Raw genomic sequence first — 27,472 nt, forward strand, 5'->3', positions numbered from 1 at the left:
TCTTTTTAATATTTCACTCTGAGGTGGAAACTGAGTTTTAGCAAGCAACAAAGGTTAAAAAAGGGTTTTAATTATTTTAGTGTTTTCATGCCACATTTTTTACATTCTAGATCTCATGTGTTGTTCAATAATGTCTGAAGATGAGATCTAGACTTTAGCATCTAGACATTTTGACCTAAACCTTTCATAAGACCTGACGTTTTTACTTCACGTCTTTTGAAGCATACGTCTTTAAAAATGATTTTGTCTACCTTAATTTATATTGCTTATTTGTGTTGTTTGTGAATCAGCTAGTTATAATGTCAGAGGAACTGTGCTAATGGTGAATTTCCATCAGATTCTGCACAACATACACACAAAGACAAACCTCATCTTACATTAATGAGTAAAAACGGCTGTCACTTGCTGATAGACTGTCATAAGGATGCCTGTTAATTTGTTGAAACAATAGAGCTGCACAGATTCACTGATAAATATCAGTATTTGTTTACAGATATAACAGTGAATCCTGCAACAGATGAAGGATTTCAAAAGTGATTTTTTCCCTACAGTATATGATTTGGTGTATTATTATGTGCTGATGGACAGGACCACACATACACACACTCGTACAGTCTCTCACCCACACCCAGAGAACGTGCCCAGCGTCCCAGTGCTGTTCCACAGCTGCTGCGAGTCGGCTTTGTGCCATGCTCCACCTCTCTCTCTCTCTCGCTAGCTTTCATGCTGCCTCCTGGTTGCCGTAGCAACTGATGGCACTGACTCAGAGAGGAAAGAGGTCTGCAGCAGAGAACAACACTTGTGAGCACACACACGCACAGAACACAAATATATGCCAACGCACAAACAAACAAACACACTTGTGCCATGCACCGCTCACTCTCTCTCTCACTCACACACACCTACAACACTGCTTGAATACATTCATATGTTCAGAAATGTATATTGTGAAGTTCAATTTCTAACTGACTGATGCAATGCTGTTACATATGAAGAGCCATAATCTGTATAGACTATAGATGTTGCATCTGATTCTGGACTAACAATTACATTCAAACAATGAATCCAGATGTTAACATTTCATTCCACAAGCCCAAAATGAAAAGAGTGTTTCAGAAGCAGAACGCGGGTATATGTCCCGGTACTGTGCTGATTGACAGGGGACTGAGGCTCTAATTAAAATCTAAAGTTTGGGGTCAGGAAGATGTTTTAACGTTTTTGAAAGAGGTTTCTCCAGGATTCTTTCGTAAGTATAAAATATTAAAAAGAAAATAATTTGTAACAGTGTCTTTACTTACACTTTGATCAATTTAATGCATCCGTGCTGAATAGAAGTGTTAATTTTCTTTAAAAAAAAAAAATTCACAAAACTTTGTAGTGTATTTTGTAGTGTAGGTGGAGCGAATCAGTCATTTTAACTATTCATTTGAATGGTCATCTAAAATATAATGTTATAAATGGACTTTTTCTAGGCACTGGTCACTTGGTTTTAGAACAAAATAGCAAAGCCATGCAAACCCTGAAGTTGAAGCCAAATCAATGGTTTGCAACCTCTACAGGCCCAGGAACACCATACTACTCAATACAAATAAGATAGATAATACTTTATAATAGTTTTAATTAACCACATTCAGTAGTTAATGTTATTTGTTCATTGACCTCCTGCAATATTTGAGGACTGGACAGCATCTATTGGGATCCTGTCATGGGTCTGCCTTCCTCTCTAGCAATTTGAGCAACCAGTAGGAGAAGCAACCATAATCCTTTAGGAATTTGAATTAAACTTAAATCTGCTGGTTAAACAGTGACTGATCAAACTCAACCAGGATTAATAAAACGGGGGGGGGGATTAAATTAATTTTTAAGTTCAGCATAGCACTTCTAATACCAAACTAAAATGGTCTTTAATTTCAGATGTTTGAGAAGGAATCAAAAATCATAATAGGAGATATTAGAATAAATCATGGTCTTAAGTGACACTTAAGATTTGCCAATAAACGCAGTAAGTTTTTAAAGGAATCGTTCACCCAAAAATTCTCATCATGTCGGTACTATATTATTTGGTTTCTACACAACACAAAAGAAAATATTCTGAAGAATGTTGGGAACCAAACAGTTATGGTTTCTATCGACTTCCATTGTATAGACAAAAAAAAAACACCACCACATGTTCATGTTTCATAGTCATAAAGTTTTGGAAAGACATGAGGGTGAGTAAATGATGACAGAATTGGTGACACTTTATTTTAAGGTGTCTTTATCACACTGTAATTACACATTTAAGTACTGAGTAATATTAAGTAACTACATTTACTTATGGATTAGGTTTGGTTTAGGGTTAGTTGCATGTAATTATGCATAATTTATAGTTAGTAACTACATGTAGCATATGCAAAAATTACACTGTAAAAAAGTGTTACACAGAATTTTTATTTTTGTGTGAACTATCCCTTTAAGAGTATACATAGATGTAATGGGAGGCATAATTTAAAATTTATGTAGTGATTTTTTTCAGAGGTTCCCACAAAATGCCATCCATTCATTAGCATGGAGTGACATGAGATTTGATGGGAAAGGTTTTCTCTGTGGCGTGATGCTGTAGACACAGGATGCCACCGTGGTCCACTGAAGAAGTCTCAGAGTGCTCCTTAATGCTGTCTCTAATATATCACATATGGTCTCTGGATTAAGCGGAAGACAGACAGGAACACACATAAAACGCAGGGCCAGAACACTGGCTGCACTCCACAATGACACTTTTAGGGGGCTGGAACCCTTAATTAAAGCACAGACGTGAAAAGGGGCCGCAGACAGAGAGGAGAGCAGAAGAAAAGCAAATGAGATGGAGTCCTCCAGACTGTCTGGGAAAGAGTGTGGGAGCGTGTTGCCCCTTGTGCATGTGTGCACGTGTTTATGGAGTGTGTGTGTATGTGTGTGTGTGTGTGTGTGGGGGGGGGGGGGGGGGGGGGGGGGGTTGACTTATATCATATCAAATTGTGTGATGCGCATACAAATACTTTACTTGAAACTCAACTTACTAATATCCAATATAGTTCTGATATTTCAGACAAACCTGTCACCATACTATGAGGATGTAGGGAGCTGTGCATAAACACCAGTTTTCTGTCTGAGAAGCACAAAGAGTAAGGGTGAAAGGTCAAACAAGCGCACTAAGATGGGTGGCTTTCTCATGCTAATTGCCATACCAATGCACCCCCATCTCTGTCTGATACAGAGTTTTGGGGCTCCCTGATGGCACTGGGTAACATCCTCCATGAGCATCCTGGGAAGTGGGTGGTGACTGACGGTATGTGTCAAGGATGGATAAAAAAAAGTGAAATAACGTTTAGCCTTCTGGGAAGAGTAACGATGGCAGGCCGAGACTTTAGAGACTTTGTGAAAAGAGGGACGTCTAGACACGAATGAAAGATTTTTGAGGCCATGTTCAATAAGACCGGATTGTTTCTTTCAAACGAGTCATGCTATCGAATCACATTAAGGCTGGAAACTGTGCTGCATATAGATTTCAGATTTTTTCAAGTACATTAATAAGAGAATGAAGATAACTCTTTTGAACTGTCTGACCTTTTGAGGGGGAAGATGGAAGGTTACTTTAGTCCATGCTCTCATCTTTAATAAAGCATCAAGATGCATCAAACATTTCTCTCTAAAGAAGTTAAACACACAATCAGCAAAAAGGGTAATGACAAAAATCTAGGCTATTTCTAAGGAAAGCACCTATTAAACAGATAATGATGGTTTTCACTGTCTGGAGTATATAATAATAATAATGGAAAATGCTTTTCGTAAACCATAAATAACGTATTAACGCACACACACATACGCACTTTGGGTTTTGGGGATTTACAAAGACTCTCCAGAGACTTTTTATACTGTACAAACATTACATTCTATCCCATAACCCTACCGCTTAACCTAACCCTTACAGAAACCATTCTGTGTGATCTAAACCTGACAAAACTACTCAAAACCTCCTTTTGGGGATGTTTACATTTGTAAAAACAAAGAAAGAATAAAGTTTTCTGTTAGGGTTAGAGTTTGGGTTCAGTTACAGTAGGGTATTTATAAGCTGTATATATATATATGTGTGTGTGTGTGTGTGTGTGTGTGTGAGAGAGAGAGAGAGAGAGAATTTTGCTGATTTGGAGCCAACTTCTAGAAAAAGAAATAAATCCATTAGCCTAAACTGTGTGCCAACTAGCTTTAATAGCTAAAAAACTGTTTGGAAACTCAAACCTCACACTTCTCTAATTCCCTCACATTTGTATTACCCCATTGTCGTTTTCTAAAGTAAAACAAACATAGACTATATATAATTTGGTTACACTTTATTTTAAGGTGTCATTGTTACAGTGTAATTATATATTTAAGTACTGAGTAATATTAAGTAACTACTTCATTAGGGTTAGGGATTAGGATTAGGATTTGGTTAAGGGTTAGTTGCATGTAATTATGCATAATTTACTGTTAGTGTTATTACTATGGTAAGTAGGCTACATGTAACATATGTAACAAGGACACTGTAAAATAAAGTGTTACCTATAATTTTAATAACGAGCTTAATTACAGCTGTTAAACGTGTAGTTGGGATACATTCAAAGAAACAGTTCACATAACTTCACGATCTACGAAGGGTTCAGACGCTGTCATTGACGTGACAATCCGTGAAATTGTAATGAAGCGAATCCGCGCGCAGCCGCAGGGTGTGTCTGGGAAATCACAAAGCCTGACTGGTTTCTCTCTGTAGCAACCGTGATAGCAACGCGCGGGGATGAACGGGTTAATACCACCAACTTGGCGGACAATAACTTATAGAAGTGACACATAACAGCGAGTGATCGGAACAGACACTGATCGGTTTGCCTCCATCACTGAATGGCGAAAACTGCCATATAGACCACCATCTATGGGACACGGGTATATCATAAATATTCTACAAGCCAATTAGACTTATAAATAAATAAATAATTGCGTGAAAGCAACGCAAACACTAACCGTTTATATGCACAGTTAGACTGCACCAGCCCATTCTCAGTGCATTTGTCTATTTCTATAAGCTGTAATAGGCTTTCTATAGGCCTATTATATAAGCTATGCTATAATAAAAAAATGTGCTTTGGTGCATCATTAAATCGTTTGTTTAATTTTGAAAATACAAAGCAAATAAATAGGCTAATAATAATAATAATAGGTTAATAATATTAATAATAATAAGCACTCTTATTCAGGGAAGGATTGGAAAGCAATAGACCCATGGCATGCTAAGAATTAAACTAAATAGCCTTAAATATAAATATAAATACATATATAAAAATATGAATAAATTATAAAACGTATTTTATGTAAATACGTGATTTTTTATTAAGCAGAAATAAAACACCGCAGCTCTTAAAAGCTATAATACAGCCTACGGTGAATACATCAACCCAATTAAACCACTTCCTTTATTTTTAGTTTTTTCAGAACAAATTTTTTTTTTTCGTTCTTTTGATTTTAGATACAATTGCGTGGCCATACGGTTCACGGTGTGGAACTTCATCATGCCTGTATTGAGAGAGAGGCGCCCTCATTAGTGCGCGCGCATCTTAATTTTTCTCCACCGAGGAATTATGTGACGTCAGCCTCAATTAACAACACACAGGGTCAACGGGATTAAAACACAGGCTACCAGTTCTCACAGTTTCCCTCGCATCAAAGTAAAGCGCCTTTTGTTTACTGCGCCTCTGCGCATTCTATACACTGCAAGACCCAATTAAAAACCGGAAAATAGTAAATGAAGGCAATGAGATCATTCACGGACCCGCTGATATTCGTTCCAGCCAATCAGAGTGAGGCAAATAAACCCAGTGATTTTCTAAACGCAAATAAGGTTTGTGATTGGGAGGGGGATGCAGACTCATTTCCGAGTGACTGAAACGTAAATATCAATTTAAAGGCATATTTTCGTTATAATATTCGTTGCAGTTGGATGGCCTTTATGCCGCCAGATAAATTATTATTTGTGAATGTCTGTTCATTTAGGCCTACTTTAGCTGTGGAGCTACAAATGTACAAACGTTTTATACCATTAAAAATAACAAATAGGCTATGATCAGGCTACACAGCAATAGTGTATTTGTTAAGATTTTTCAAATATTAAAATTAATTATACTGATTGATTATTTTCGTTTGAATGCAAACTGTAACCAGCTGGCAACTATCAGTATCGGTTCCTTTTTGTATCTCATCTATTTAGCTTTCTAAAATATCGTGAAATAAACCAAGTTGCTTAATTTTTAACGAGACATCGAATTATGTAGGATGAAGGCAAATTTGTTATAGCTACCAAGAAAATGCCACTAAAACAGAAAGTTTTTGTACAATTCTGTTGCATCAAAAACTGAATAGGCTACATAAAAGGAAAATCTCACATGCAGTTATGATGCATGGGGACCACTTAAATTCATACAGATGTTTGCGCATTGATAATTTTATAAAAGAGCCTCATTTATTCAGGACAAACGATTAGATCGCTTTAATTTCATGTTTGTTAATTTTACACGAACATTAACACATTTAAAAAGTGAGGAATAGACTCCATACTGTAAAATGCATGCAAAAAGAGGACATTATAGGCTACATAACTCTGACCTGAAAACTACAAATAGACTAATCTACACATTCTTAAAAATTAACAGCACAAAATTGTTCTTACAGCTTGATGCCATAACTTTAAGTAGCACAATTAACTTTTTTTTTAATTCTTGCGCTATTTAGAAAACCACCTGTACTGTAGACTACTAGTTTTAAAGAACCAATGTGCAGATCTAAAGACCTTTGAATGTAACAGAACCTTTGAATCCCCATCCACATGCAGCGAAGAACCTTAATGTCTGTAGCGTTATGTTGCGTCAAAGCCAGGCCTGGAGCAGAGTGAGGTATAATAAGTGAAGCAACGCTATATTACAAAGCAAGAGGAACGTTTGCCAGAGAAGTGAAAATGGATAGATGATACACAACGCTTAACCGTGGGCTCGCCTATACACTTTTTCCTGGGGTTCGTGTCAACCGAAGGGTGGCTAATGAGAGACGACAAGCGACTGAAGAAGGGACGAGAGGTAATTGGCATGGAGTCGTGGGAAACCATAAACAAACAGCTGCCAATGGCATTTTGTTTTTCTCATCCCTTAAACTAGTGAAAAGAATCAGAAGCGGTGCTGCTCACTGGCAGCTGGGAGCGGAGAGCGCACGAGAGGCCCAAATAACAAGCTTAGCAATTATATAGCGTGCCACTTGCATTACACATCACAGGATCATGAACACTCACTATTAAATATTCACTGTTTCCGACTGGTCACAGATAAAACTCATCATAATTCCATCACAACGGCTGTTCGTGGAAAGTACGCAGGCCTACCTTGTCCACGGCAGACGCCATATTAAAAAATGTCGCCAATGAAAACGAGGCTGTGAGAGATACGACTGTACGTTTGTAGGCTACTGTTGTGTGTAATGATGTAACGTTAGACTATTACAACAACAACAAAAAACCTTCCGAGAAATAAAAAATATTAAACATTTTAGTGGCACTTTAATTTTGCAGCCACTTAAGAATTCATTACTGATGATGGTGAGAATGTATTTGAAAATCTGGGAACTCATAAAATTAAGTAAATGAAGATGGAAACAAAGATGTTGTTATACTTATGAAAACATTAATTATGACATAGAGACACAAAGGAAGATAGAAAGGCTCCATAAACTAGAACTGTTCTGAAAGAAACGTAAAGATTTGGATTGTTTATTTTTAATTATATGGCAAACGGGATGCATTTTAATTAAAGAAAATAAAAACCTTAATCTGAATTGCTAGTCCATTAAAGCATTTATTTTCACTAGGAAAAGGCTCGGAATCTTGTAATATTTTGGGTTGAAAACTTTTCTTTTTTTTCTGTAGCATGAAGATTTATTGTTTGTGATCATTATCAAATAATGGTTATGTTAGTTTAAGCAGGGAAGTTTATAATATACCATAGCTGATTCACATGAATGGCTTTAGGGCAGCGATGAATGAACTGATGAATGTTGGTTTAACCTCACAGTGGGATGGACATATCCTTAATCAGTCATAAGGTGGATGTTAAACATAAGGAGGTGTCCCTAGGGTGTTCCCTCGGGGCATATCCCTCCCGTAGCACGCCCCACTATCCTTGTGACCTGCTTGTCCTTGTCTAACAGGGTCAAGCCTCCAATTAGCCGGAGGTCAGAGGTCAGGGACAGGGTCCTCTCCTCTAACATATGGCTCTAAAGGCTGATGGCCTACTCTTCAACAACAGGTCAATGTCAGCCATGCAATGTTATGTGAGCAATATTAACATCGAAAACGCAAATCTGATAATGTTCAATTGATCCACTGACTTTGCACTTTTCAAGCTTAAGGAATGGATTTCTCCTTTTATTTTCCTGGATTTATTAGCTTGTATGTTTGAATATTTTTTTAATATATGATTATTGTTGATAAGGCTTAAAAATATGATCCAGAGTTGCCATTATGCCAGTAACAATGTTTCGTTAGATTAAAATAAAAGACCCAGCAGGATTTCCCACAATTATCGTCACTGTGCTGAGCAAGCGAAAGTCAGGGAAAATAGATTTGGTCATCAAACTAGCTTGATTCATGTTAAAGAAAGCATTTTAATCTTTGTGCACATGTAATGCCTTTCAGAGAGAGAGATAAACTGTAAATTTAATTCAATTTAATTACTCTTTAATTCCAAATCTTTTTTTCAACTGCCCATTTGTGTTTTTCATGTAATCGCCAATGCTTGCCTTGGGATTGGCGAAGACACATAAACTGCTCCCCACCATGCTGTCATTTGCGATATATTATATCCTTGCGATTTGGGGTTTTAGAGGAAAATGTTAAAAGGGCACAATTGAGCCAGTCATGCATGTTCTATGTATTCACTCGGCGTGGGCGTAATTCTCCCGAACACTTTTCCTTTGATTTCTTTCAGTTTTCACAGTGTCTCTCAGATGCCAATAATAGACTTGTCCATCAGCCTCTCCCTCCCTTGGAGTTAATTGGAGCTGCAGAGATTCAGACCAAGCACTGAAGTTTGATTCATCATTGGATCACTAGATTATTAGATTAATCCTCCCCAAGATTAATGCCCCACCTGGACCCCATCTACCCCCCTGCCAGGCTGTCCTGCCCCTTCAATGCCCCTAACGGCCCCTGGGCTCTTTGATAAGGCTGACCTGTGATGGGATGTGTGTGCACGCTCATGGCTAACCACCAGGGTTGTTTGTTTACTGGAGTCTTTTGCAGAAATGCATCTTAAAGAGCTAAAAACTCTAAGCTAAATAACATGTCTTTTTTTTTTTCAAATTCAATTTATATTCAAAAGAAACACCACGTGTCGGTTCAAAAGAATCATCTAAAAGACTATGTACAAATACAATGTGGCTCTCTGAATTTTATTATTATTTTTTAATTAAAATTAACACTGGTGCTTGAATGGTCAAATAAAATGTGCCTGGCACAATTTTTTTATATATATTTTTTTATAAATAAATAACACTAGTGCTTGATTGGTCAAATAAGATGTGTCTTTGCAGAATTATTTTTACATTTAAAAAATAGCACAAATCATTTTGCACTACTGCTTGAATGCATGTCAAATAAAATGTGCTTAAAAAACACCACTAAATTTTAACACTGGTGCTTGAATGGTCAGATCAATTTATTTTACAGCTAAATAAAATTTATTTTTAAATTGATAATTTTATCAAAATAAAGTGACAGCAATATTTCAGTCTCACTCCCAGGTCTAGATCCAGACTGATCGACACAAACCCAGTATCCGATGCTTCTGTCAGGGCGAGCGAGTTGCACATCCCTTCACAGCAGAGAGCAGTGTGGCACAAAGAGTCAGGCTAATGAGGCTTGAGTGGCACTGGCATATACAAAACGCTTGGCATCTCTTGGCAAGCACATCCTTCTATCTCTCTGCTCGCTGGCCTTCTCAGCGCTCTCTCTCTCTCTCTCTCTTTCTCTCATCATCGCCTTTGCTGGCTCTTTCCGCCAGGCCCATGGTTTCCTGGCAGCGATGCCCGTCTCTGTATGCCATCCTGGGAGGCGTCGTATCCCCTCCAGAGAGCTGGCCCCTGCGGCTGATGGAGCCTTTCAGTCCAGAGAATGGGGGCATTGTGAGGAATTGTGGGTCATGGCCGGAGTAGGCGGCAGTTTGCTCATATACAGGCCCCTCACACACTCACACAGGGCGCTTAGAACTGAGAGCCAAAGATAGACATCCAACCTCTCAGCTTTAAAAATGTCTCCTCAGGAAGTAGCAGTGTGAGAAAGTGTGTGTGAGAGATGTGCATGGCAACACTAAAAGTATGCTCGCAAGTTTGTGTGTGTGTTTCTCTTGAGCGCGTAAAAGCTAAAAAGAAACAATTTCACGGCATTGTGCGACGGTGTGGTTGCGTTTGTGATTCGGTCCCTGCATACATGCATTTATTGTCTATTAGAGAAAGCATTGTTGGAGGTGTGTGTTTCTTTGAAGGAACTGGTTATACATGATATGCACATTGTCTGGATCTATTTATTCAAAAATATTCATTTTAAACTTTTGAATAGCTATTTAATAATTAATGATATTTCTAAATTAATGTAGCTCAAACAGTAGTATGCATGGCGCTTACAACGCCATAGAGAAAGAAAAAAGAAAATAAAGATGCGTACACTCACATGTATTGAAGATGTAAGAAAAAGGTTACACCACATGACGTTATGGCATTTTAGAGTCATTTCATTGAAACGTTTGTTGAAAATGGTAAGCGTTTTTCAAATCCCTATGAAACCAAATATATTTTGCTGAACTTGTCACATGTTTTAAACCAGATCTTTTAAAGATTGTCCTTTTATTTATCATGAACACTGCCATTGACACATATGCATTTATACAGTAGGCCTATAACAAAAAGTTATCTAAGTTATATGGGGCAGTCATGGCCTAATGGTTAGAGCACCAGTCGCTCCTGCTGTGTGTGTGTGTGTGTGTGTGTGTGTGTGTTTACTACTCCTAATGTGTTTACACTAACTTGAATGGGTTAAATGCAGAGGACAAGTTCCAAGTATGGGTTACCATGCTTGATGTTCACGTGTGTAGCCTACCAATGAAAACAAACCGTTTTCAAAGATGCTGGAAAAAACAACACAGCACCGTCATATTGGCCTATACTACATTTAAAGCAGAGACAAAGGCATGTGTATCGATCTGTAGATAGTAGCAGCTAAACAATGAAGCTCATTCAGGTAGCATAATACTGTAGAGGCAAGCACCGCTCTCTCAAAGCTCACTCAGCTCCACCTAGTGGCTATAAGAGGCCACGCAATCCTTCACTGCACATTTCACTGCATTTTCACTAGTCTAACCCGAGTATAATACACACCAGCACCCTAGTTATACCTAATTCTCTCAATGCATAGTGCTCATTTCCCCACCGCTGGCAACCCTGAGTGGCCGGAGGTGTTTTGGCACATGATGTATCCTTCCACAAGCGTAGGAGGAGAAATATAGTACCATTGTTTTCTTCTTCTTCTACTGCTCATGCAGCCTATCCACGGACACCCCGCCTCATTAATATTCAGCCACCGGACTCCTTTCTCTCACCGTGCTGCACTAAGACAAAAGAGCATTGTGGAGAAACCTCCTGTTTTAATTATGATGAGAAGGTGCGGAGGGGGTGTGAAGAGAGAGAAAAGCGAGAGGAGAGACTGATTTGCTGGTGTGTAAGACGTTCACTCTGTGACATTTTGTGTGTCTAAAGTGTGTTTATTTCTATGTTTGTGTTTTTTTTAAGGTGGTAGGCTATGTTCGTGTGTAGCCTATGTTTGTGTGTGTGTGGTACAGCTGCAAGTCTGTTGTGGCTTGTTGCCATCATGCAAATTGGCATCTGATAAAACAGCATTGACTGAATTTGCTTAAGGGATGTAGAGGAAAGGAGTAAATAGAAGAGAATTAGTTCTTGTTGCAAAACCCACAGTCACAGCATTTCTCGGCTCTGCCTCCCCCCCATTCCCAAATGAATCATCTCCAAATGAATAAACCAAAATAGCTGCTACTTTGTCTTTATTTATTTATTTATTTATTTATGGGAAATATGTGTTTGATGCCTGACACTGTACTGATAATCTACCATTCCATGAGCTATATCACAGTGATTAGAGTTGACATGTGACTGAAAAGTTCATATCGGCACCATATCCATGATAACTGTTTTTTTATTATTATTATTTTAACTATTATTGGCTGATATTTGATATTCTAGTTGAATCTGCCTAAGATTTAAATCACTGTCTAGAAAATGTTTTACAAGATTTAATTTAATACAAAAATAAATAATTTAATTTAATATTTAAAATATGTAACATTTATAATTTAAATATTTATCCCTTGGAATATATATATACAGTATATAGAGAGAGATATACGCACAAACAAACAGTTTCATTTATTTGCTAAAGGCATGTTTCCTATTGTTGAGTGTGTAAAAGGTATTTAAAAAATCTAAATCGAAGAGCCATGAGTAAACGATTCGCTGTAAACAACTGTAAAAATCATTCAAGTAAAATTTCTCAATCACATGTCAAGATTTACAGATTTTCCTTGTCATGGCCATGTCTATCGAAGTCTTCATTTAAGCTTTAAGTGACCCACTCCGTCAGCTTATCTAGATAGAGCCTCTCCACTGTCACGTCCTCATTGAACAGCACCATCTCAATTAAGACTATATGATGGCTTCACCCCACTTGACCCAAATTGACCTCTGACCTCAAGGTTCACGCCTCCCACAATGTCAAGCATGCGTGTGGATGTGCTTGGCCAAGGGGGATCGCGAGGGGGTCGGTAAAGGGCTTTTGTCCCCTCTGTGTCCAGCCACCCTCTCTCCCTAAGGATGCTGTCAGGGCTTTTATTGTGTTCCTTTGAATGTAATGGGCCCTGAGGGAGGGCTTGCAAGAGCAAAAATCCCTTAATCATCAAACAAATATGAGTTTAAAGTCAGTTTTGTGGGATTGAAGACATCCAGCTATTTTTTTGTGTTTTCATCTGAGTTGTGAATATATTTCTGCCCAGTTTTTGCTCTTAATGATGAAAATCACCACTGACCGCCTCCTAAGTTGGTATTTCTTTTCTCACGGCTTCGTTGTTCATTTTTTTTCTTGTTCTGCTCTCCGCTTAATGAACCTCTTGAACTTTGCTGCCCTTGGCAGAAGCAGGTGTGAGCTCCACTGTGCTCTTTTCCATTCAGATCCAAACACCTTCACAAGCCTATAAGTGAAAAACATGGGAACCTCACATAAGAACAACATAAGCACCAATTTCTGCTGACAGGAAACTTCCTGACCTCAACGGGCTTTGTTAAAGCCCCATAGTGTGTGATTTTAGCAGCCTTATTGTTCCGTAAACCGTGCAATCAAAAAAGTTAACAAACTAAGGAGTGCATATTGTAACTGGAAAAATTCCTCAATTGGACAAAATATCTCTTATCTTTGAAGAAATGTCAAATAAATATATGCAAGGTATTGCTTCATTTAATTTGTAATCCACTAGCTCTCTCTCTCTCTGTATTTTTCTCGTTGTGCTGTTTGTGTGAGCACTGATCAGAGGGAGGCCTGCGGTTGAAAGGGACCATGGCCCCTGAACACAGCCCGCCTGTAATCCTGTTAATGTGAGCTAAAGACAGGCACTCTCCCCATACAGACCGGCTTTCAGAGCACACACAGGACTTTCCCCTCGGCACACAGTCCCACTGACCCACTTAGAGACAGGAGAAAATGGATAAATTCTCAAATGAGTTGGTTTCTGATTCTGGTTTTGCTGAAAGATAAATACCAAATTATTAATCAAATAAAAAAAATTAATACAGAACATTCCCCAAACATTTGGTTCCCATTTTGGTTGCTTTTTGGTAGTTATAGGAATCTTTAGATTTTGTGTAACCATAATCCAATGTTCTCATAATGTTGCAGGGCCATAAACACCTAATGAACATACAGATCGTTGGATATTTTTTAGGTTTTATTATTTTATTTTTTTAAGTAAAGAAAGAAAACATAGCTAAACCAAAGTTTCCCTGATTAAAATTGTTATATGCCCTACAATTAGCTTGATGCCGCTAGTTTTTAACAACTGCAGACTGCAAGCACAATTAATCAAAGACTATCACGTGGACTTCAACCTCCAGTAGTTTCATTTTGGAACCTTTAAATCTCGTTTTCAAAAACAAAACACAAACAAATCAAGTATGTAAATAGCATATTACGTGCAGTTAGAATTCTTCATTTTTTGGTGATTATAAAGCGCAATTAAGCACTTCAGCCTCAGCGCCTATTCACATCCCAGCTGTCCACCTGTCTGAGGCCTGGGAAAAGACCTTGGCGCTGGTTCACGTCTCTGTAAAAGACAGGCTCTGCGCGAATGAAAAGGGGCGTAGAGCTGCTCCTCGCACAGCCCGCGAGCTCCAGGCGCTCCTAATAACGTGCTATCAAAATAAGACCCCCACTTTCTCTTCTCCGTTTGATCCCAGAAAGTGAAACTGTGCTAATTACGCGACGGAGGCCATCTGGACTCTTCGTTAACCCTTTCCGCAGTGATTGTAGGCTATATAGGCGCCATTTCGATTTAAACGGCGCTTTCACTTGGAATTAGCGTGATTTGACGTCATTGTTTATCTTTGAGCTGAATGTAAAATGAATGTCCGCGTGACTTTGCCAAAACCACAGAAACATTCCCGTCTCGAGAAACATAGGCTTCAGTGTAAGTTCTCTCCCACACACTCACACACCTTCGAGGGATAACAATTCATTTAAAACATGACTTTTAAACAATATAAGTATTTGAACAATTTATTTAAATGTCATTACATACAGAATTTGTTGTTCAAACCCAAATTATGCTGGGTAGAAATAATCCATGCAAAAAAAAAAAAAAAAAAAGTATTTGTCCTCTAATTAATTTTTTCCCTTAAAACAGATAAACGTGTAACTATATATATTTAACATCTTACGTCAATCCCCTCCAAATTTGAGCAATTTTCTCATTAAAACAGGTTCATCAGTGTCCCATATTCACAGTGTTTCTAATCTGTGTGTGAAACAAATAATACAGAAAACAATAGTTATCTGAAATAAAATGTCTGAAAAAAAAAAAAAAAAAACTTGAAATATTGAAATATTCCAGCTGTTTATGATTCATGTTTTTCAAATTCATTTTTGGGGAAATACAAATTACAACAAACGAATACAAAACATTTCCCACAATCATCCCGTTGCAGATTCTCCTTGTTTTTGAAAATATATTAAAAATAAAGAGAAAGCATAAACTGCGTTTTACAGTGAGCTTTCTTATATAACAAATATTTCTAAGAGCTAATCATGCGAATAATCAGCTTGTCCTCTGTCTCGGCGCTGTGGAGCCATTCGCAGCTCTGCAACACCATCTAGTGGTGTCATAAGGAATCACAGGCATGTTGCCTCAGAGTAACATAATACGTTTAAACTTGTACATTCTCATTGTTCCTCAGGTAAACTGGGCTAATAATTTTATATAACAACATATTATGATAAAAAAATAATGGAACAAAGTTTGTTGTTTTATTTTAAGTCAGTAAAATAAATTGCACCTGCAGAGAACATCACAGGTGGCAGCTGAACAAATGCAAACAGGTGAAAACAGGTCATTTAGCTGCTGAGTTTTTCCACTTCGTTTGGTGTGGCCACTTCGTGAAGCTCACTGTGACCTTCCTCCTCCCCCGGCATCTGAAACACACATTTCATTACAGCACAAAGCAAGTGTTGTTTAAGATACTGTCTCTGCATATTGGACATCAGTTGATCCACTCAATAGTTTTAATATGTCCCAATAATGACAATCCATTACTGCACATTAGGCAATAATGCCTAATAATTGCACTGTCTGTCAGTCAAGGAATCTTTGTTTAAAACACACAATATAGCATATAAAAATGATATCAGAAAGTCTTCACCTCCCAGTAGAGTCCATCCTCAAAGCAGTGAGTATCCGGAGGAGCACCGTAGATTGGCAGCTTCAAAATTAACCCTGAGGAGTGTGCACACACATATTCCTATTACACAATATACTGCACACACATGTATGCACAAGGAACAATATACAGCAAAAATTCATGAAAACTTCGGTTGAAAACATGTCTATGGATGCTGATTTTTAGAAGGCAGTTGTCTGACTCTGAGATCGAATGGGAATATGGTTTGTGTAACATTAGCAACACATTATTAGCTGTTTGATAACACAGTCAAGCCAAAGGCTAATCGTATCAATTACCGTTATGTGTCCGACGCTGTAGAGAGCGATACATAAATGCATTACCATTCTGATACATCGACTTGTAGACAAGCTTGAGTCATTCTCTGGTTCAACACACATGTGGCGGAATTAAACCAATTATTTTCACAGGACTTTTTTTTTTTTAATTGTCATTTTGATTATCAAAGATTAGTTTTAAGGGATAAAAATATTAGCTGCAGGGGGAAAATATTTTCTATTTCAGTTTATATTCCATGTTTTTAGTATATTTTTAGTCCAAGATCAATTTACACAGTTTTTAACTTAAAATATATACTGTATATTATAGTTATATCTGATGATTTTATTATTGTTATTATTTATTATTTTTGTTACATTTCCGTATTAAATTCTTTACATTCACATTTTAAAGTGAATCGACCAACATGTAACAGCTAAAGTGTTCGATTTTGCACATATTTAAATTTTCAGCTCTATACATGTTTGTATTGTTTGTATTTCTTTTTCAGTGTGTTGCTGAAACTAGCACTGACGATGTGCAGTGGCGTCTATGCAGTTATAAAATGTGAATTATTTTTTATGCTTATTTACAGATTCATAATTTTTTTTAGGAAGTCTACTAGAATAGAATAATTTTAATGTTCAATTGTTGCAGCACCTGTGTTCAACCTTTGTCTGAAGACTCGTTTCTTTAGAACCCGCTTTCCAAAATGCGCAGTCTGTTCTGATTGGTCAGCTGGCTCCAGTCCGTTGTGATTGATCTACTCCTTAGAGTGTGTGTCGGAAATGTAATGCCCCTTACCATAATCAGAGAGTCCCGAGGCTTGCTGAGGCTGTAAGGCTATAGAACTGCTGTACTATGGCGTCAGTTTTGCCACTTCAGTTAGAGCCGAGTGCGATAATGACGGTTAAGAAAAACAAGCTGATAGGCCTGAACCACCTTCGCAAGCACGACTTGTGCAAGACGATTCACAACGGTAATTTCTTTTAAATAATACCTCTCCTACATTTCAGATGTGATGTTATAACTGTGTCATTTCTCTACATCACGGCAAAAAGTGTATGTATAACAATGACCTGCATCGAACTGCACGGTTCAGGAAGAAACCAGCAGGCAGACTTTACAACTGTACACCCACCTGTAACTAGACCACCAAACAGAGCCATTCCCAGTGTGACGGCCAGGGAGATAGCCTGAAACCCTCCCTTAGATTCAGGCTTCCATTTTCCAGTTTCAACATCACCGAAAACTCTTTGCAATCTGTGTAAGATTAGATACAGTGTCACAAAGAATGAGGTCTGCATTATTTTCGGCAATGACACATGTATGCAACATATTGCAAAATATTTACCTTATTAATTCAAATGTAGTATATAACAATACGTTATATATAAAGAATATAGCAATAATAATAAGAAGAAAATTGCACATTGTTACTAAGCAATTAAACTAAAGATAATATTAAAGGATTAGTTACCTTCAGAATTTTTGCTTGAATCTTTCCTGACAATTTACTCACCCCCATGTCATCCAAGATGTTCATGTCTTTCTTTCTTCAGTCGAGAAATGAAGGTTTTTGAGGAAAACATTCCATGATTGAAGGTCCTCAACTCAAATATTTGAACTGATATTCTATTATATCTATTGTCTGAGTTACATTGCTAATGCGTGTACTACTTTGGCATATCATATCTGTCCCATGCAATGGTTATGTCAACAACGCAATTTGAGAGTGAGTCCCACATTGTCACTTCCTAAATTTCGCAGCCTGCAACCGACTGTCTGTCCTCACCACAGCATGAACACTTATTCAATGACATTTGCAGCAAGAACGTGCAAAACTGCTCGCTCATCTCAGCCTGTAGCGATCTCAGAAAGTGCTGCTACATCAATGAGCAGTCCAAACTGCAACGAGTCTCCTATTTACACTCCTGTTGTTAAGCAAATACCTCTGCGTTCTAAGCAGTGAGTGATTCTGACTGATAATAAACACCTCTGATGGGGACCACTCATGATCAATGACATGTCCGTGATCGAAACGCCCACCGCTGCAAAACGCGACGCAAATGTAAATGACGTTCTCCAGCACACACACACACATACCCGGTGGAACGTTTGCCAAAATGATACAGCATCACTGTGGTGCTCTTGCTTTTCATTAGAGAAATACATGGAAACTGCCTTGGCACGAAATGACAATTATCATTCTACGTGTGAGCAGTGCTGTCTAATACGAAAAGGTATCCGACATTAGCATCCATCGCTGTTCGTCCTGTAGTTATGAAATAGTATATGCCCAAATATAATTCTGCTGAAAATGCAGCTTCGTATGTAAATAAGGTGAATACATTGTTTTGGATTTTAAATCATGGTAATGTTTACATTTCATGACCAACTCATTAGCCGACACATGGACTCAAATTAGCAAAGACATAGTGTCTACTTAACCGCAACGTCTGCTAATTTTCTATTGCTGTTGATATTTGCTAACATTGCAATCTGCTTTGTTATACATGTTGCTGCTGTACAAATACTAGGAATTGCTGTCGCTCTGTTAGATATGGGAATACAAACAAAAATCTATTTCGATTTAAAGAATTCAGCAAAGCTTTCTCTGTATCCTTACATTGCCTGCTATTCTCTAGCTGCTAATGCTAGTAATTCACTCTAACCCCCAATTTCCACCAGATGCGGAACGGCTGCGGAACGGCTCCGCTGCGTGACAGCTCCGTGTTCCGTCGTCCGTCAATACCCACCAGGTCCGTATTTGTTGTGGAACGGCTGCGGTCATGACTGACAGCTGAAGTCACAAGGACCCACGAGATCTCGCAAATTCACGTATGATCGCGCGATATAAGCGCTGAATTGCTGCGGAGCTCTCCGGCATCCGGCAAAAATAGAAGCTCTGCGTATCTGCTCCGGAGGGCAGCGGATCGCCGGAGTCGGAACGCAGCTGTACCGCATTCAGTGGAAATACACTCATTGACTTTAATGGAAACCTATTGACTCCGCCGCCGTGCCGGAGCCGTAACGCAGCCGGTGGAAATTGGGGGTAAGCATTAAATCAGGACTGTTGACATGACACATGATGTAAACCTTGTGAATGGTTAGTTCATAAGGAATTGATGAAGCAGACTACACAAAAACGCATAGTGATATAGCATGAAACCCCATGCACTTATCTTAGATGTTGAATTTCAGAGGATGAGCAGAGAGCTCATTGGCTACTTATACGGCAGGAACAAATCAGCTGCGCCCCTATAGATAATGATGTGATTATGAACACGTGTGTTAAAGGAGCTATTAGCCCTGCGCCATCTATAGTTTCATACCAGAACTTTGTATAGATACTTTTTAACCACGAATGCTCGTCTTGCACGTCCACGACTTTACGCATTACGTAATCACGTTGGAAAGGTCAGGCGGTAACCTGACGTAGGTGGAAAAGGTAGGGTAGGGCGAAAAACTCAAAATCGTCCGACATCATTGTTTTACCTTTTATTTATAATTTTTTTTGTAAAGGGCGTTTTCGACTTAGTCTTTGCACGTTCGCTTTGTAAACACTAGGTCGGTACTTCCGCCTCTGTCACATGCGACCTTTCAATGTGATATCGTAATGTGTGGCGCATCACAGCAAGTGCAAGACGAGCATTTGTGGTTAAAAAGTATATAAATGTTTGTTTGTTTTTTCAGAAAATGACAGATTATTTCGCTCGATAAGACCCTTATTCTCTAATGGGCTCGTGTAGAGACCTTTGAAGCTGCATTGAAACTGCAATTTGGACCTTCAACCCATTGGTTCCCGTTGAAGCCCACTATATGGAGAAAAATCCTGCAATGTTTTCCTCAAAAACCTTCATTTCTTTTCGACTGAAGAAAGAAAGACATGACGTGGGGGTAAATTATCAGGAAATTTTTATTCTGAAGTGAACTAATCCTTTAATTATCATTAATTGTCATTAAGACAATCACAAATCATTTTTCATGCAATTGATAATTACATATCAACTACTGACTTACCCGTTTCCATATACCTCTGGGGATGCTAGGGCAGCAGTGACCGCACCCACCACAGCTCCCAGAATTCCTGGCATTCCATGCAGGTTATGAATGCCACAAGTGTCCTGAATCTTCAGTTTCGATTCCAAAACCGGCTAAAAGAGCATAATAGTGCAACCAATGAGATACTGAGGTTTGGTGTGGGTGTTTACAGTTGTGTGTTAGAGAAGTGTGTGCTACTAACCGTGAGGTATTTGTATCCCAGGACTGAAATAGTTCCAGCAAGGAATCCTACGATCATAGAGCCAAATGGAGTCAGCATCATCTCTCCAGCTGTTCCCACAGCAACACCACCAGCCAGTGCGGCATTCTGAATGTGCACCTGAAAAAGACAGAAGCTTGTGTGAGAGTTTGTAATCTTGAAGTTCGTAATGTAATATCAAAGATGGCCAAAAGGGGATGCTCACCATGTCCAATTTTCCTTCTGGGTTGAGGAGGGCGGAGAAAGCGAATGTAGACAGTGTGCAGGCGGCCAGAGAGTAGTAAGTGTTCATGGCGGTTCTGTGCTGGGGGTCCCCGTGGTGTGTAATGGCTGAGTTGAAGCTGGGCCAGAACATCCACAGATAGATGGTACCTGAGCAGAGCCAAAGCTTTAGTGGCTCCAAGAGCCCTGGATGACCACAGGCCAGAATTTTGTAGGCGTGTAAACTATTCAAGTGACTCACCGATCATGGCAAAGAGGTCAGAGTGGTAGACAGACGAGTTTCTGTGTTGGCTCTTGTTCAGGTTTGGTCTGTACAGGACACGGGTCACCATTAAGCCGAAGTATGCACCAAATGTATGAATGGTCATGGATCCTCCAGCGTCATTGGCCTATAGATACCATTGACATTTAAATTGATAACAATTTATCAGTAATTAATCCAGTACCATGGATTTTTTTTATTAAGCATGTATCAAACATTAGAGAAGCACAATATTTTGGTTATCGATATTGGGTTGAGCATGTTAATTTTCTCTTTTTTTTACATTTAGATTAACTTCAAATGTAATCTTTATCAGTTTTCAAAATACTGTACTGTAATGCTGTAATGCCTAAAAGCATTTGAAGCATTTAAAACAATTTACTTTGTTTTCTTTCTATCTTATTTAAACAAATCCGTATAGAATTTTAATATCGGCATTTATCAATTATCAGCCATAAAATGAAATTAATTATCAGTTTATCATTATCAGCCAGAATTTTAATAATGGTGCATCCCTATAAAATATGTGCCCAGTGTTTGGAAAATTAACGTTATTCATGTGAAAATTACAATTTAATAACAATTAACAGAATTTGAAAATTAAATTTGTTGTGTTTCTGTACTCACCCCAAGGATAGAAAGCAGGACAAACTCATTGACGGCAAACAATGTCACCTCAAAAATGGCCATAACAAGTAGCTGCACAGGACTGGTCTTCCCCAAAACGGCGCCAAAAGAGATCAGCACAGCACCAGTGCAGAAGTCTGCATTTATCATGCTGCAGAAGAAACATATTCACTGTGAGAAAAGATAAATAAAAAAGTGCATGTGCCTGTGTGTTAGAGGCTGCAAAGTCAGCTGCTAAACTACCACATCCACTCAGTGGCGCTGTGTGCAGCTGTAATCCAATACACAGACATGAGGCCACAGCAGCAAATGTGCAATCAAAACATGAAGGATAAGAAACCTGGAAGCTTAAAGTTAAAGAAATTTTAGCTGTCATCTTTCTGTGCATCACCCCTTTACTGAGATGAAGTGATTAGACTATTGATGCAAATCTCTCATCTTCACTGACAAATAGATCTTTGTGAGCTGCTGCCGCTGACATCAGTATGATGAACTTCTTACAGTAAAATGTAGTTTACTGTGTGTAACAACAAACGAACTCATGTTTGGGTTTTACCTTTCCACACCAACGTGGATCTTGCCATGGTGCATGCCGTGGAAAAAGCCCTGCATAAGTGTGGCCCACTGTAGGGAAAAGGCTGCGATGAGGAAGTTAAATCCGACACTACTGAATCCATATCTCTGCAGAAATGTCATCAGGAATCCGAAGCCCACAAAGATCATCACATGAACGTCTTGGAAACCTACAACACACAGTCAGATAGCTGTTTTTCCATTCTTCTCCCTCACATTCTCATAGTTTTACATTTTTAATAGTATTCTCATAGACTGTAATTGATCACTGATATGTTTTTCATGAAATGGGTACTTGGCAGCACTATTCAGGGCCGATTTTACACTGTGGGTATGCTGAACCCAACATTAACCCCTGTGTTCTTTTCTGTGTAGAGCCATTCATTCACCCATTTCACTTCTTTTGACACAATTACACTGTTGCCAAGCAACTGGCCATTGACCTGGGCACCAATGAGGATGGCACGGCCCCTGTAGGCAAACTGTCCCACATATCTCTCACACTCACTCCTTTTTGGCAGCCCATAAATTAGTCTGAGCTCTATGTGTAAGCTGAGTTTGCTGCAGGACAAAAAAGTATTTTAATGGATAGTTCACCCATTAATGATACTTGTGTCTTTCCAAACCTGTATGACTTATTTGTTTTGTAAAACACAAAGGAGACATTTTGCAAATAATTTGGCCATACAATAAAAGTCAATGGGGTCCAAACTTTCACTGTATGAAGTTCTTCAAAATCTCTTTTTTTGTATTCCAGAGAGAAAAAAGACATACAGGTTTGGAAACAAGAAATGGCTTGATCCAATAACTATGAAGCAATTTATTTGCATCCTCAAAAAGCAAAAAAATGAAACAATGATCTTCATAGACCTCTCAAATTATTATAAAACATTATAATTTATTTTATTTAAACACACAATATATAAAGATTTAATCTACACCCTTGAATGGAGTTGTTTCTCATATGACACCTGTTGTGTAGTTATGTGCCACTCCCGTGGTTCTGTCTTTTCAAACTAACTCAATATATAAAGATGAAGGACAGTGACAAAATACTGTTCAGACAAGAAGTCTTTCACAACACAACAAAATGGATTTTCGTTGCTCTGGGATTTGTCCATTTCTTTCTTTATCCTACCTAATTTTGTCTATCCTACCTAAGTATTATGTTAAAACTGATAAGTGAAGTCTGTATGTCATGATTTATGCAACTCATTGTATATAATTCACATGTAGGTGTCTCCTGGGCTTGAAGCGCAGACACAACATGCAATACAATAAATGTAATTAAGTGGTTCACACAAGTCTGGCGCTAAGGGCAAGTTTAGTGCAAATCGCAGAGATTAAAGGACGAGACTTGGGTTTAGCAAAGTGAGGTGGATGGGAAATCCAACTACAGTTGAAACTTGACGACAGTTGCACAAAACAAAATCAAGCGTTTAAAGAGATCAAATTCTTAAAGGTAAACATGCTTCACTTAAAACCAGTCAGACTGCTCAAACAGTTTAGGCCAATGTCTGCCGGCAGTTCACCCAATCAAACACATTCCTAAGGTATCAAGTTAAAAGGCACCGTATCTGTGTTTCTGCTGGCGAACTTAATAGATTTATTGATCTACATTGTTTATTTTTTTAATTATTACCTAATTGCATGATCATATCAGATCTACAAATAACAATGAATGCTGAATATAAAAATCCAGCCCTACTAACTAGTCTTCTACACACCATTCTATATGTCACTTACTGGGATAACGATAGTAGAACTCATTCTCGTAATCATTTCTAGGAGAAGTTCTGTTTTCATTCCACAGCTTGGGATGAGTGTCATGGTCATACTCCACCAGTGCTCCAAAGAGGATGATGAGGATGACCTCCAAGATGATGCACAACAGTGGCAGCCGTAGCCTCATGCTCGTTGACGAATCAGCCATGGTGCTTCCCTTTTGCCAGTATCCTTTACTCACTCTCTATCCCTCTTTCTGGAGCAGGGCACAGGCTCTGATGAGTCTGGAGGCAGAGTGGAAGAGAACATCAGGGGACACAAGTCTTTTTATTGTTAGTTTGGCCACTTCATGAGCTTGTTAACGCCCACCTGCTCTCTCAAGGCTGCTGATTTGTAGCAGTTCTGGGCTCCTCCCTCACCTTTTCTTGCTCATGAGGTGTGTAAGGAGTATGTTTTGAGCTAATGAGAATATTAAAGTCAAATGTGAACAATGCTATCGCAACTGAGCGGTTTTTAACTGGCATACAGAAAGGTCAAAGATTTGTGTGGAAAGGTGAAAAAAATAAAATTCTAGGTTTTTGTCTGGATATGAGAAGCATGAGACAAGAAGTGTAAATGTGGTAAAACCGATAACGATCACAGTTCTGTTAATATTGCTGATGCGGGCTGTAAATAGAAATCTAAATGTAAGACAGGGCGTGTCTTAATCATATTCAAACATGGTGGTGTATGTTTTATCCACATTGAAAGCAGTTAAACCTAACTACAATTTAAAATAACTATTTTCTATTTTTCTATATTTTAGAAGGTAATTTATTCCTGTGATGGCAAAAGCTGAATTTTCAGCATCATTACTCCAGTCTTCAGTGTCACATGATTCTTCAGAAATCAGTCTAATATGCTGATTTGGTTCTTATTATTATCAATGTTAAAAACTTTTGCTCTGCTTCACATCTTACTGACCCCAAACTTTTGAGAGGTTGTTTCTATATGTATTAAACATTAATATTACAAATACTAGTAAAACAAATATATATATTTATGGCCTATACATTTTCTCAACTCTCACCATTAAGAAGGTGTAGTACAAATCTTGGATCCTGTATATACACATACATATGTGTATGCGTAGAGAGGAGAAACACTAGAAATTAGTGACATTGTCGAATCCAACAAACATCCTATTGGCTGGTTTAAACTGTCTCTAGATTTACACTGTGATGTTTATACAACACCGTAGATAAAGGCCTACAAAGAAAAGCTACTAATCCGGCTCTCTGACTGACAAGGGCAAAAAAAAAAAAAGAGGGTTTCATTGCACTCCAATGGAGGATGAGAGGTAATTCTACATGCTTTGGAAATAAAATAAACATACAAGAAACTTGAGTGTTACCTTTTTGTGAAAATGTTATACAGTACAGAGCGAGAACCAACATCATAACCTTGGGGAAGAACTACAGGTGAGGCAGGTCTGAATAAAATTTTACATTAAAGGACATGACTAAATATTAATTATTTGAGCTTTCTTGGCAAATATACTGCAATTACTGGTTCTAATGATTTAGTCAGAAGTTTAAAGTTCCACATGAACTGGAAGTTGCGAAGGACTTTGCTTCAGTCTTGTAACATATTTAAAACGGAAAAATTAATGAGGTAAAAAGAGGGCGGGGCTTGATTTTAGGGCGCATCCTCTGCATCTCCAGCTCGGAGAAGACTGATGGTTGTAGGGGAGTGGCTAAGGATGTTCTGCCCACGCTATCAAACTGACGTCATCAGGGAAGGAATGCCATTTCAGAGATGAAATAATTTTTCAGATTTTGACTATCTTCTGTGAATTAACCTGCACAGATTAATTGTTCACCACAAGACTACGTAAATATGTCCAATTGTGATTTTACGCAGACTTTAACAGGCTGACAAAATGTTAAAACAACTTCATGAAAAAATCTCTATTAGGAACAGCTTTTAGGACTAACCTTAAAGTTAAACCCATCAAGTGTCAAATCGATAATCTGGTCAACAATGCTTGACCTTTGATCTTTTTCACCTCTGCTTTATGAGTTGCTGAAGAGTGCTGGGCTTACATACATCTGTGCATGTGTGTACAAGTCCTTTCTTAAATCTCAATTTTTTCTTTCAACCTTGTGAAAAATGCTGGTATCTCAAGTACTGATGATTAAAGCTAAAAAATAATGGGCTTGATAGAAAGTATGAAAAAGGTGATGGATAAACTTGTAGAACGTAATACTGGGATAAGTGCGCACTCTCCTATCTAAAGTGCTTTTGAAAGAAAGTGAGAAAAATATACCATCAATCAAAAGAAGTTTTTAGCAAAACAACTGCTCTCTGTGTGAACCAGCAAAATGTACACCTGAGGGACATTCATGGTGGAGAAAAAATCAAGTCAAACCTGTGCTCCCACAAAAGTCTGTCACTGCTTTGAATTATTCTTGAGGGTTCCAAGAGGTAAACTTGGTAAAAAGCCTGTAGGTAGATGTATATGTGAGATAACGCTACTTCCAAGAGATTCTCTTCACCATCAACAAAGCTACTGCCCAGTGGGGTCTGCTGAAAGATCTCGAGATCATAAATTCCAGAATTCCTTTACATGCAGCTACAGGTCCTGGCACACACATTCATCATCTGATATTGAACAGGAGGGGAAACAGTTAACTTAAACTATAAGCAGTGAACCACTAACTGTTTTTCAGGCACTGCATGCCATGTACACTTTTATGTTACTGGCATGAAGGAATGCCAAGTCTTTTCTTTCGGACAAAGAGAACTGTAAGAAAACACAGTTTTACATTGTTTATCAAATGATGAAGAACTGCAGTAACCATTCAGAATAAAAAAGAAAGCAAACATTATAAATTATTGTGTTGTGTCATTGCAGGACAATAGTCAAAATCCTGTTAATATTCAAATTATTTTACTGACAGAAAGATCTATATTACAGTTTTAATATATTAAATATATAATATATATAACAATATATAATATATTAAATATTCCCATTGATACTTGTGTCAATCATATCATATCATATATTATATAATAACCCATTATTCAGAGTGTAATAACTGGGAGTAAGTGACCTCATAAAAGTATTTAGAAACATCAACAAATATCATATATTGACAGTAAACAAACAAAGGCCTAAGTGTCCCTCTTTGTGTCAGAGAGCAGCCTGAGGGTGAGGACAGGACTGTTACCAGGGCATGACAAGTCATTACACCTTTTCTCTTTTAACCCAGTCTTTAATAGATAAAATGTTTGCGCACTCATTTTATGCTAATGAGGTCTATAATATTTCAGATCAAGTTACACATACAAATACATTACAGTGTATATTGTATCTCTATTCACACAATACACTAAATGCTTCAGTAAATGATTATGTAAATTACAGTATGAAAATATAATTTTTTTTACAGATGGCTATC

The 27,472-nt window shown here is 38.1% G+C and overlaps 1 protein-coding gene across 1 annotated transcript; it reads right to left on the reverse strand.

Annotated features, from left to right (window-relative positions):
* Positions 1-14,903: 14,903 nt before the first annotated feature.
* On the reverse strand, positions 14,904-24,329 carry rhbg (Rh family B glycoprotein). The gene is made up of 10 exons (XM_084385622.1): positions 24,048-24,329; positions 22,285-22,471; positions 21,729-21,879; positions 21,081-21,228; positions 20,823-20,989; positions 20,600-20,737; positions 20,377-20,510; positions 17,495-17,616; positions 16,057-16,130; positions 14,904-15,829 (listed from the first exon to the last, which is right to left on the reverse strand). Exons 1-10 carry the CDS (start codon positions 24,232-24,234, stop codon positions 15,752-15,754), a joined length of 1,386 nt encoding a protein of 461 aa, XP_084241748.1. The 5' UTR covers positions 24,235-24,329; the 3' UTR covers positions 14,904-15,751.
* Between the last annotated feature and the right edge of the window lie 3,143 nt (positions 24,330-27,472).

This window comes from Rutilus rutilus (assembly GCF_951802725.1).
Source record: "Rutilus rutilus genome assembly, chromosome: 17".
Taxonomy (NCBI): Eukaryota; Metazoa; Chordata; class Actinopteri; order Cypriniformes; family Leuciscidae; genus Rutilus; species Rutilus rutilus.

Excerpts from the sequence above, each read along its gene's own strand:
- rhbg (XM_084385622.1), bottom strand. The coding sequence starts at position 24,234 with ATGGCTGATTCGTCAACGAGCATGAGGCTACGGCTGCCACTGTTGTGC. Across the intron at positions 22,472-24,047 it reads GTTCTACTATCGTTATCCCA|GTTTCCAAGACGTTCATGTG; the intron begins GTAAGTGACATA and ends TGTGTGTTGTAG. Across the intron at positions 15,830-16,056 it reads AGGATGGACTCTACTGGGAG|ATGCCGGGGGAGGAGGAAGG; the intron begins GTGAAGACTTTC and ends TGTGTGTTTCAG.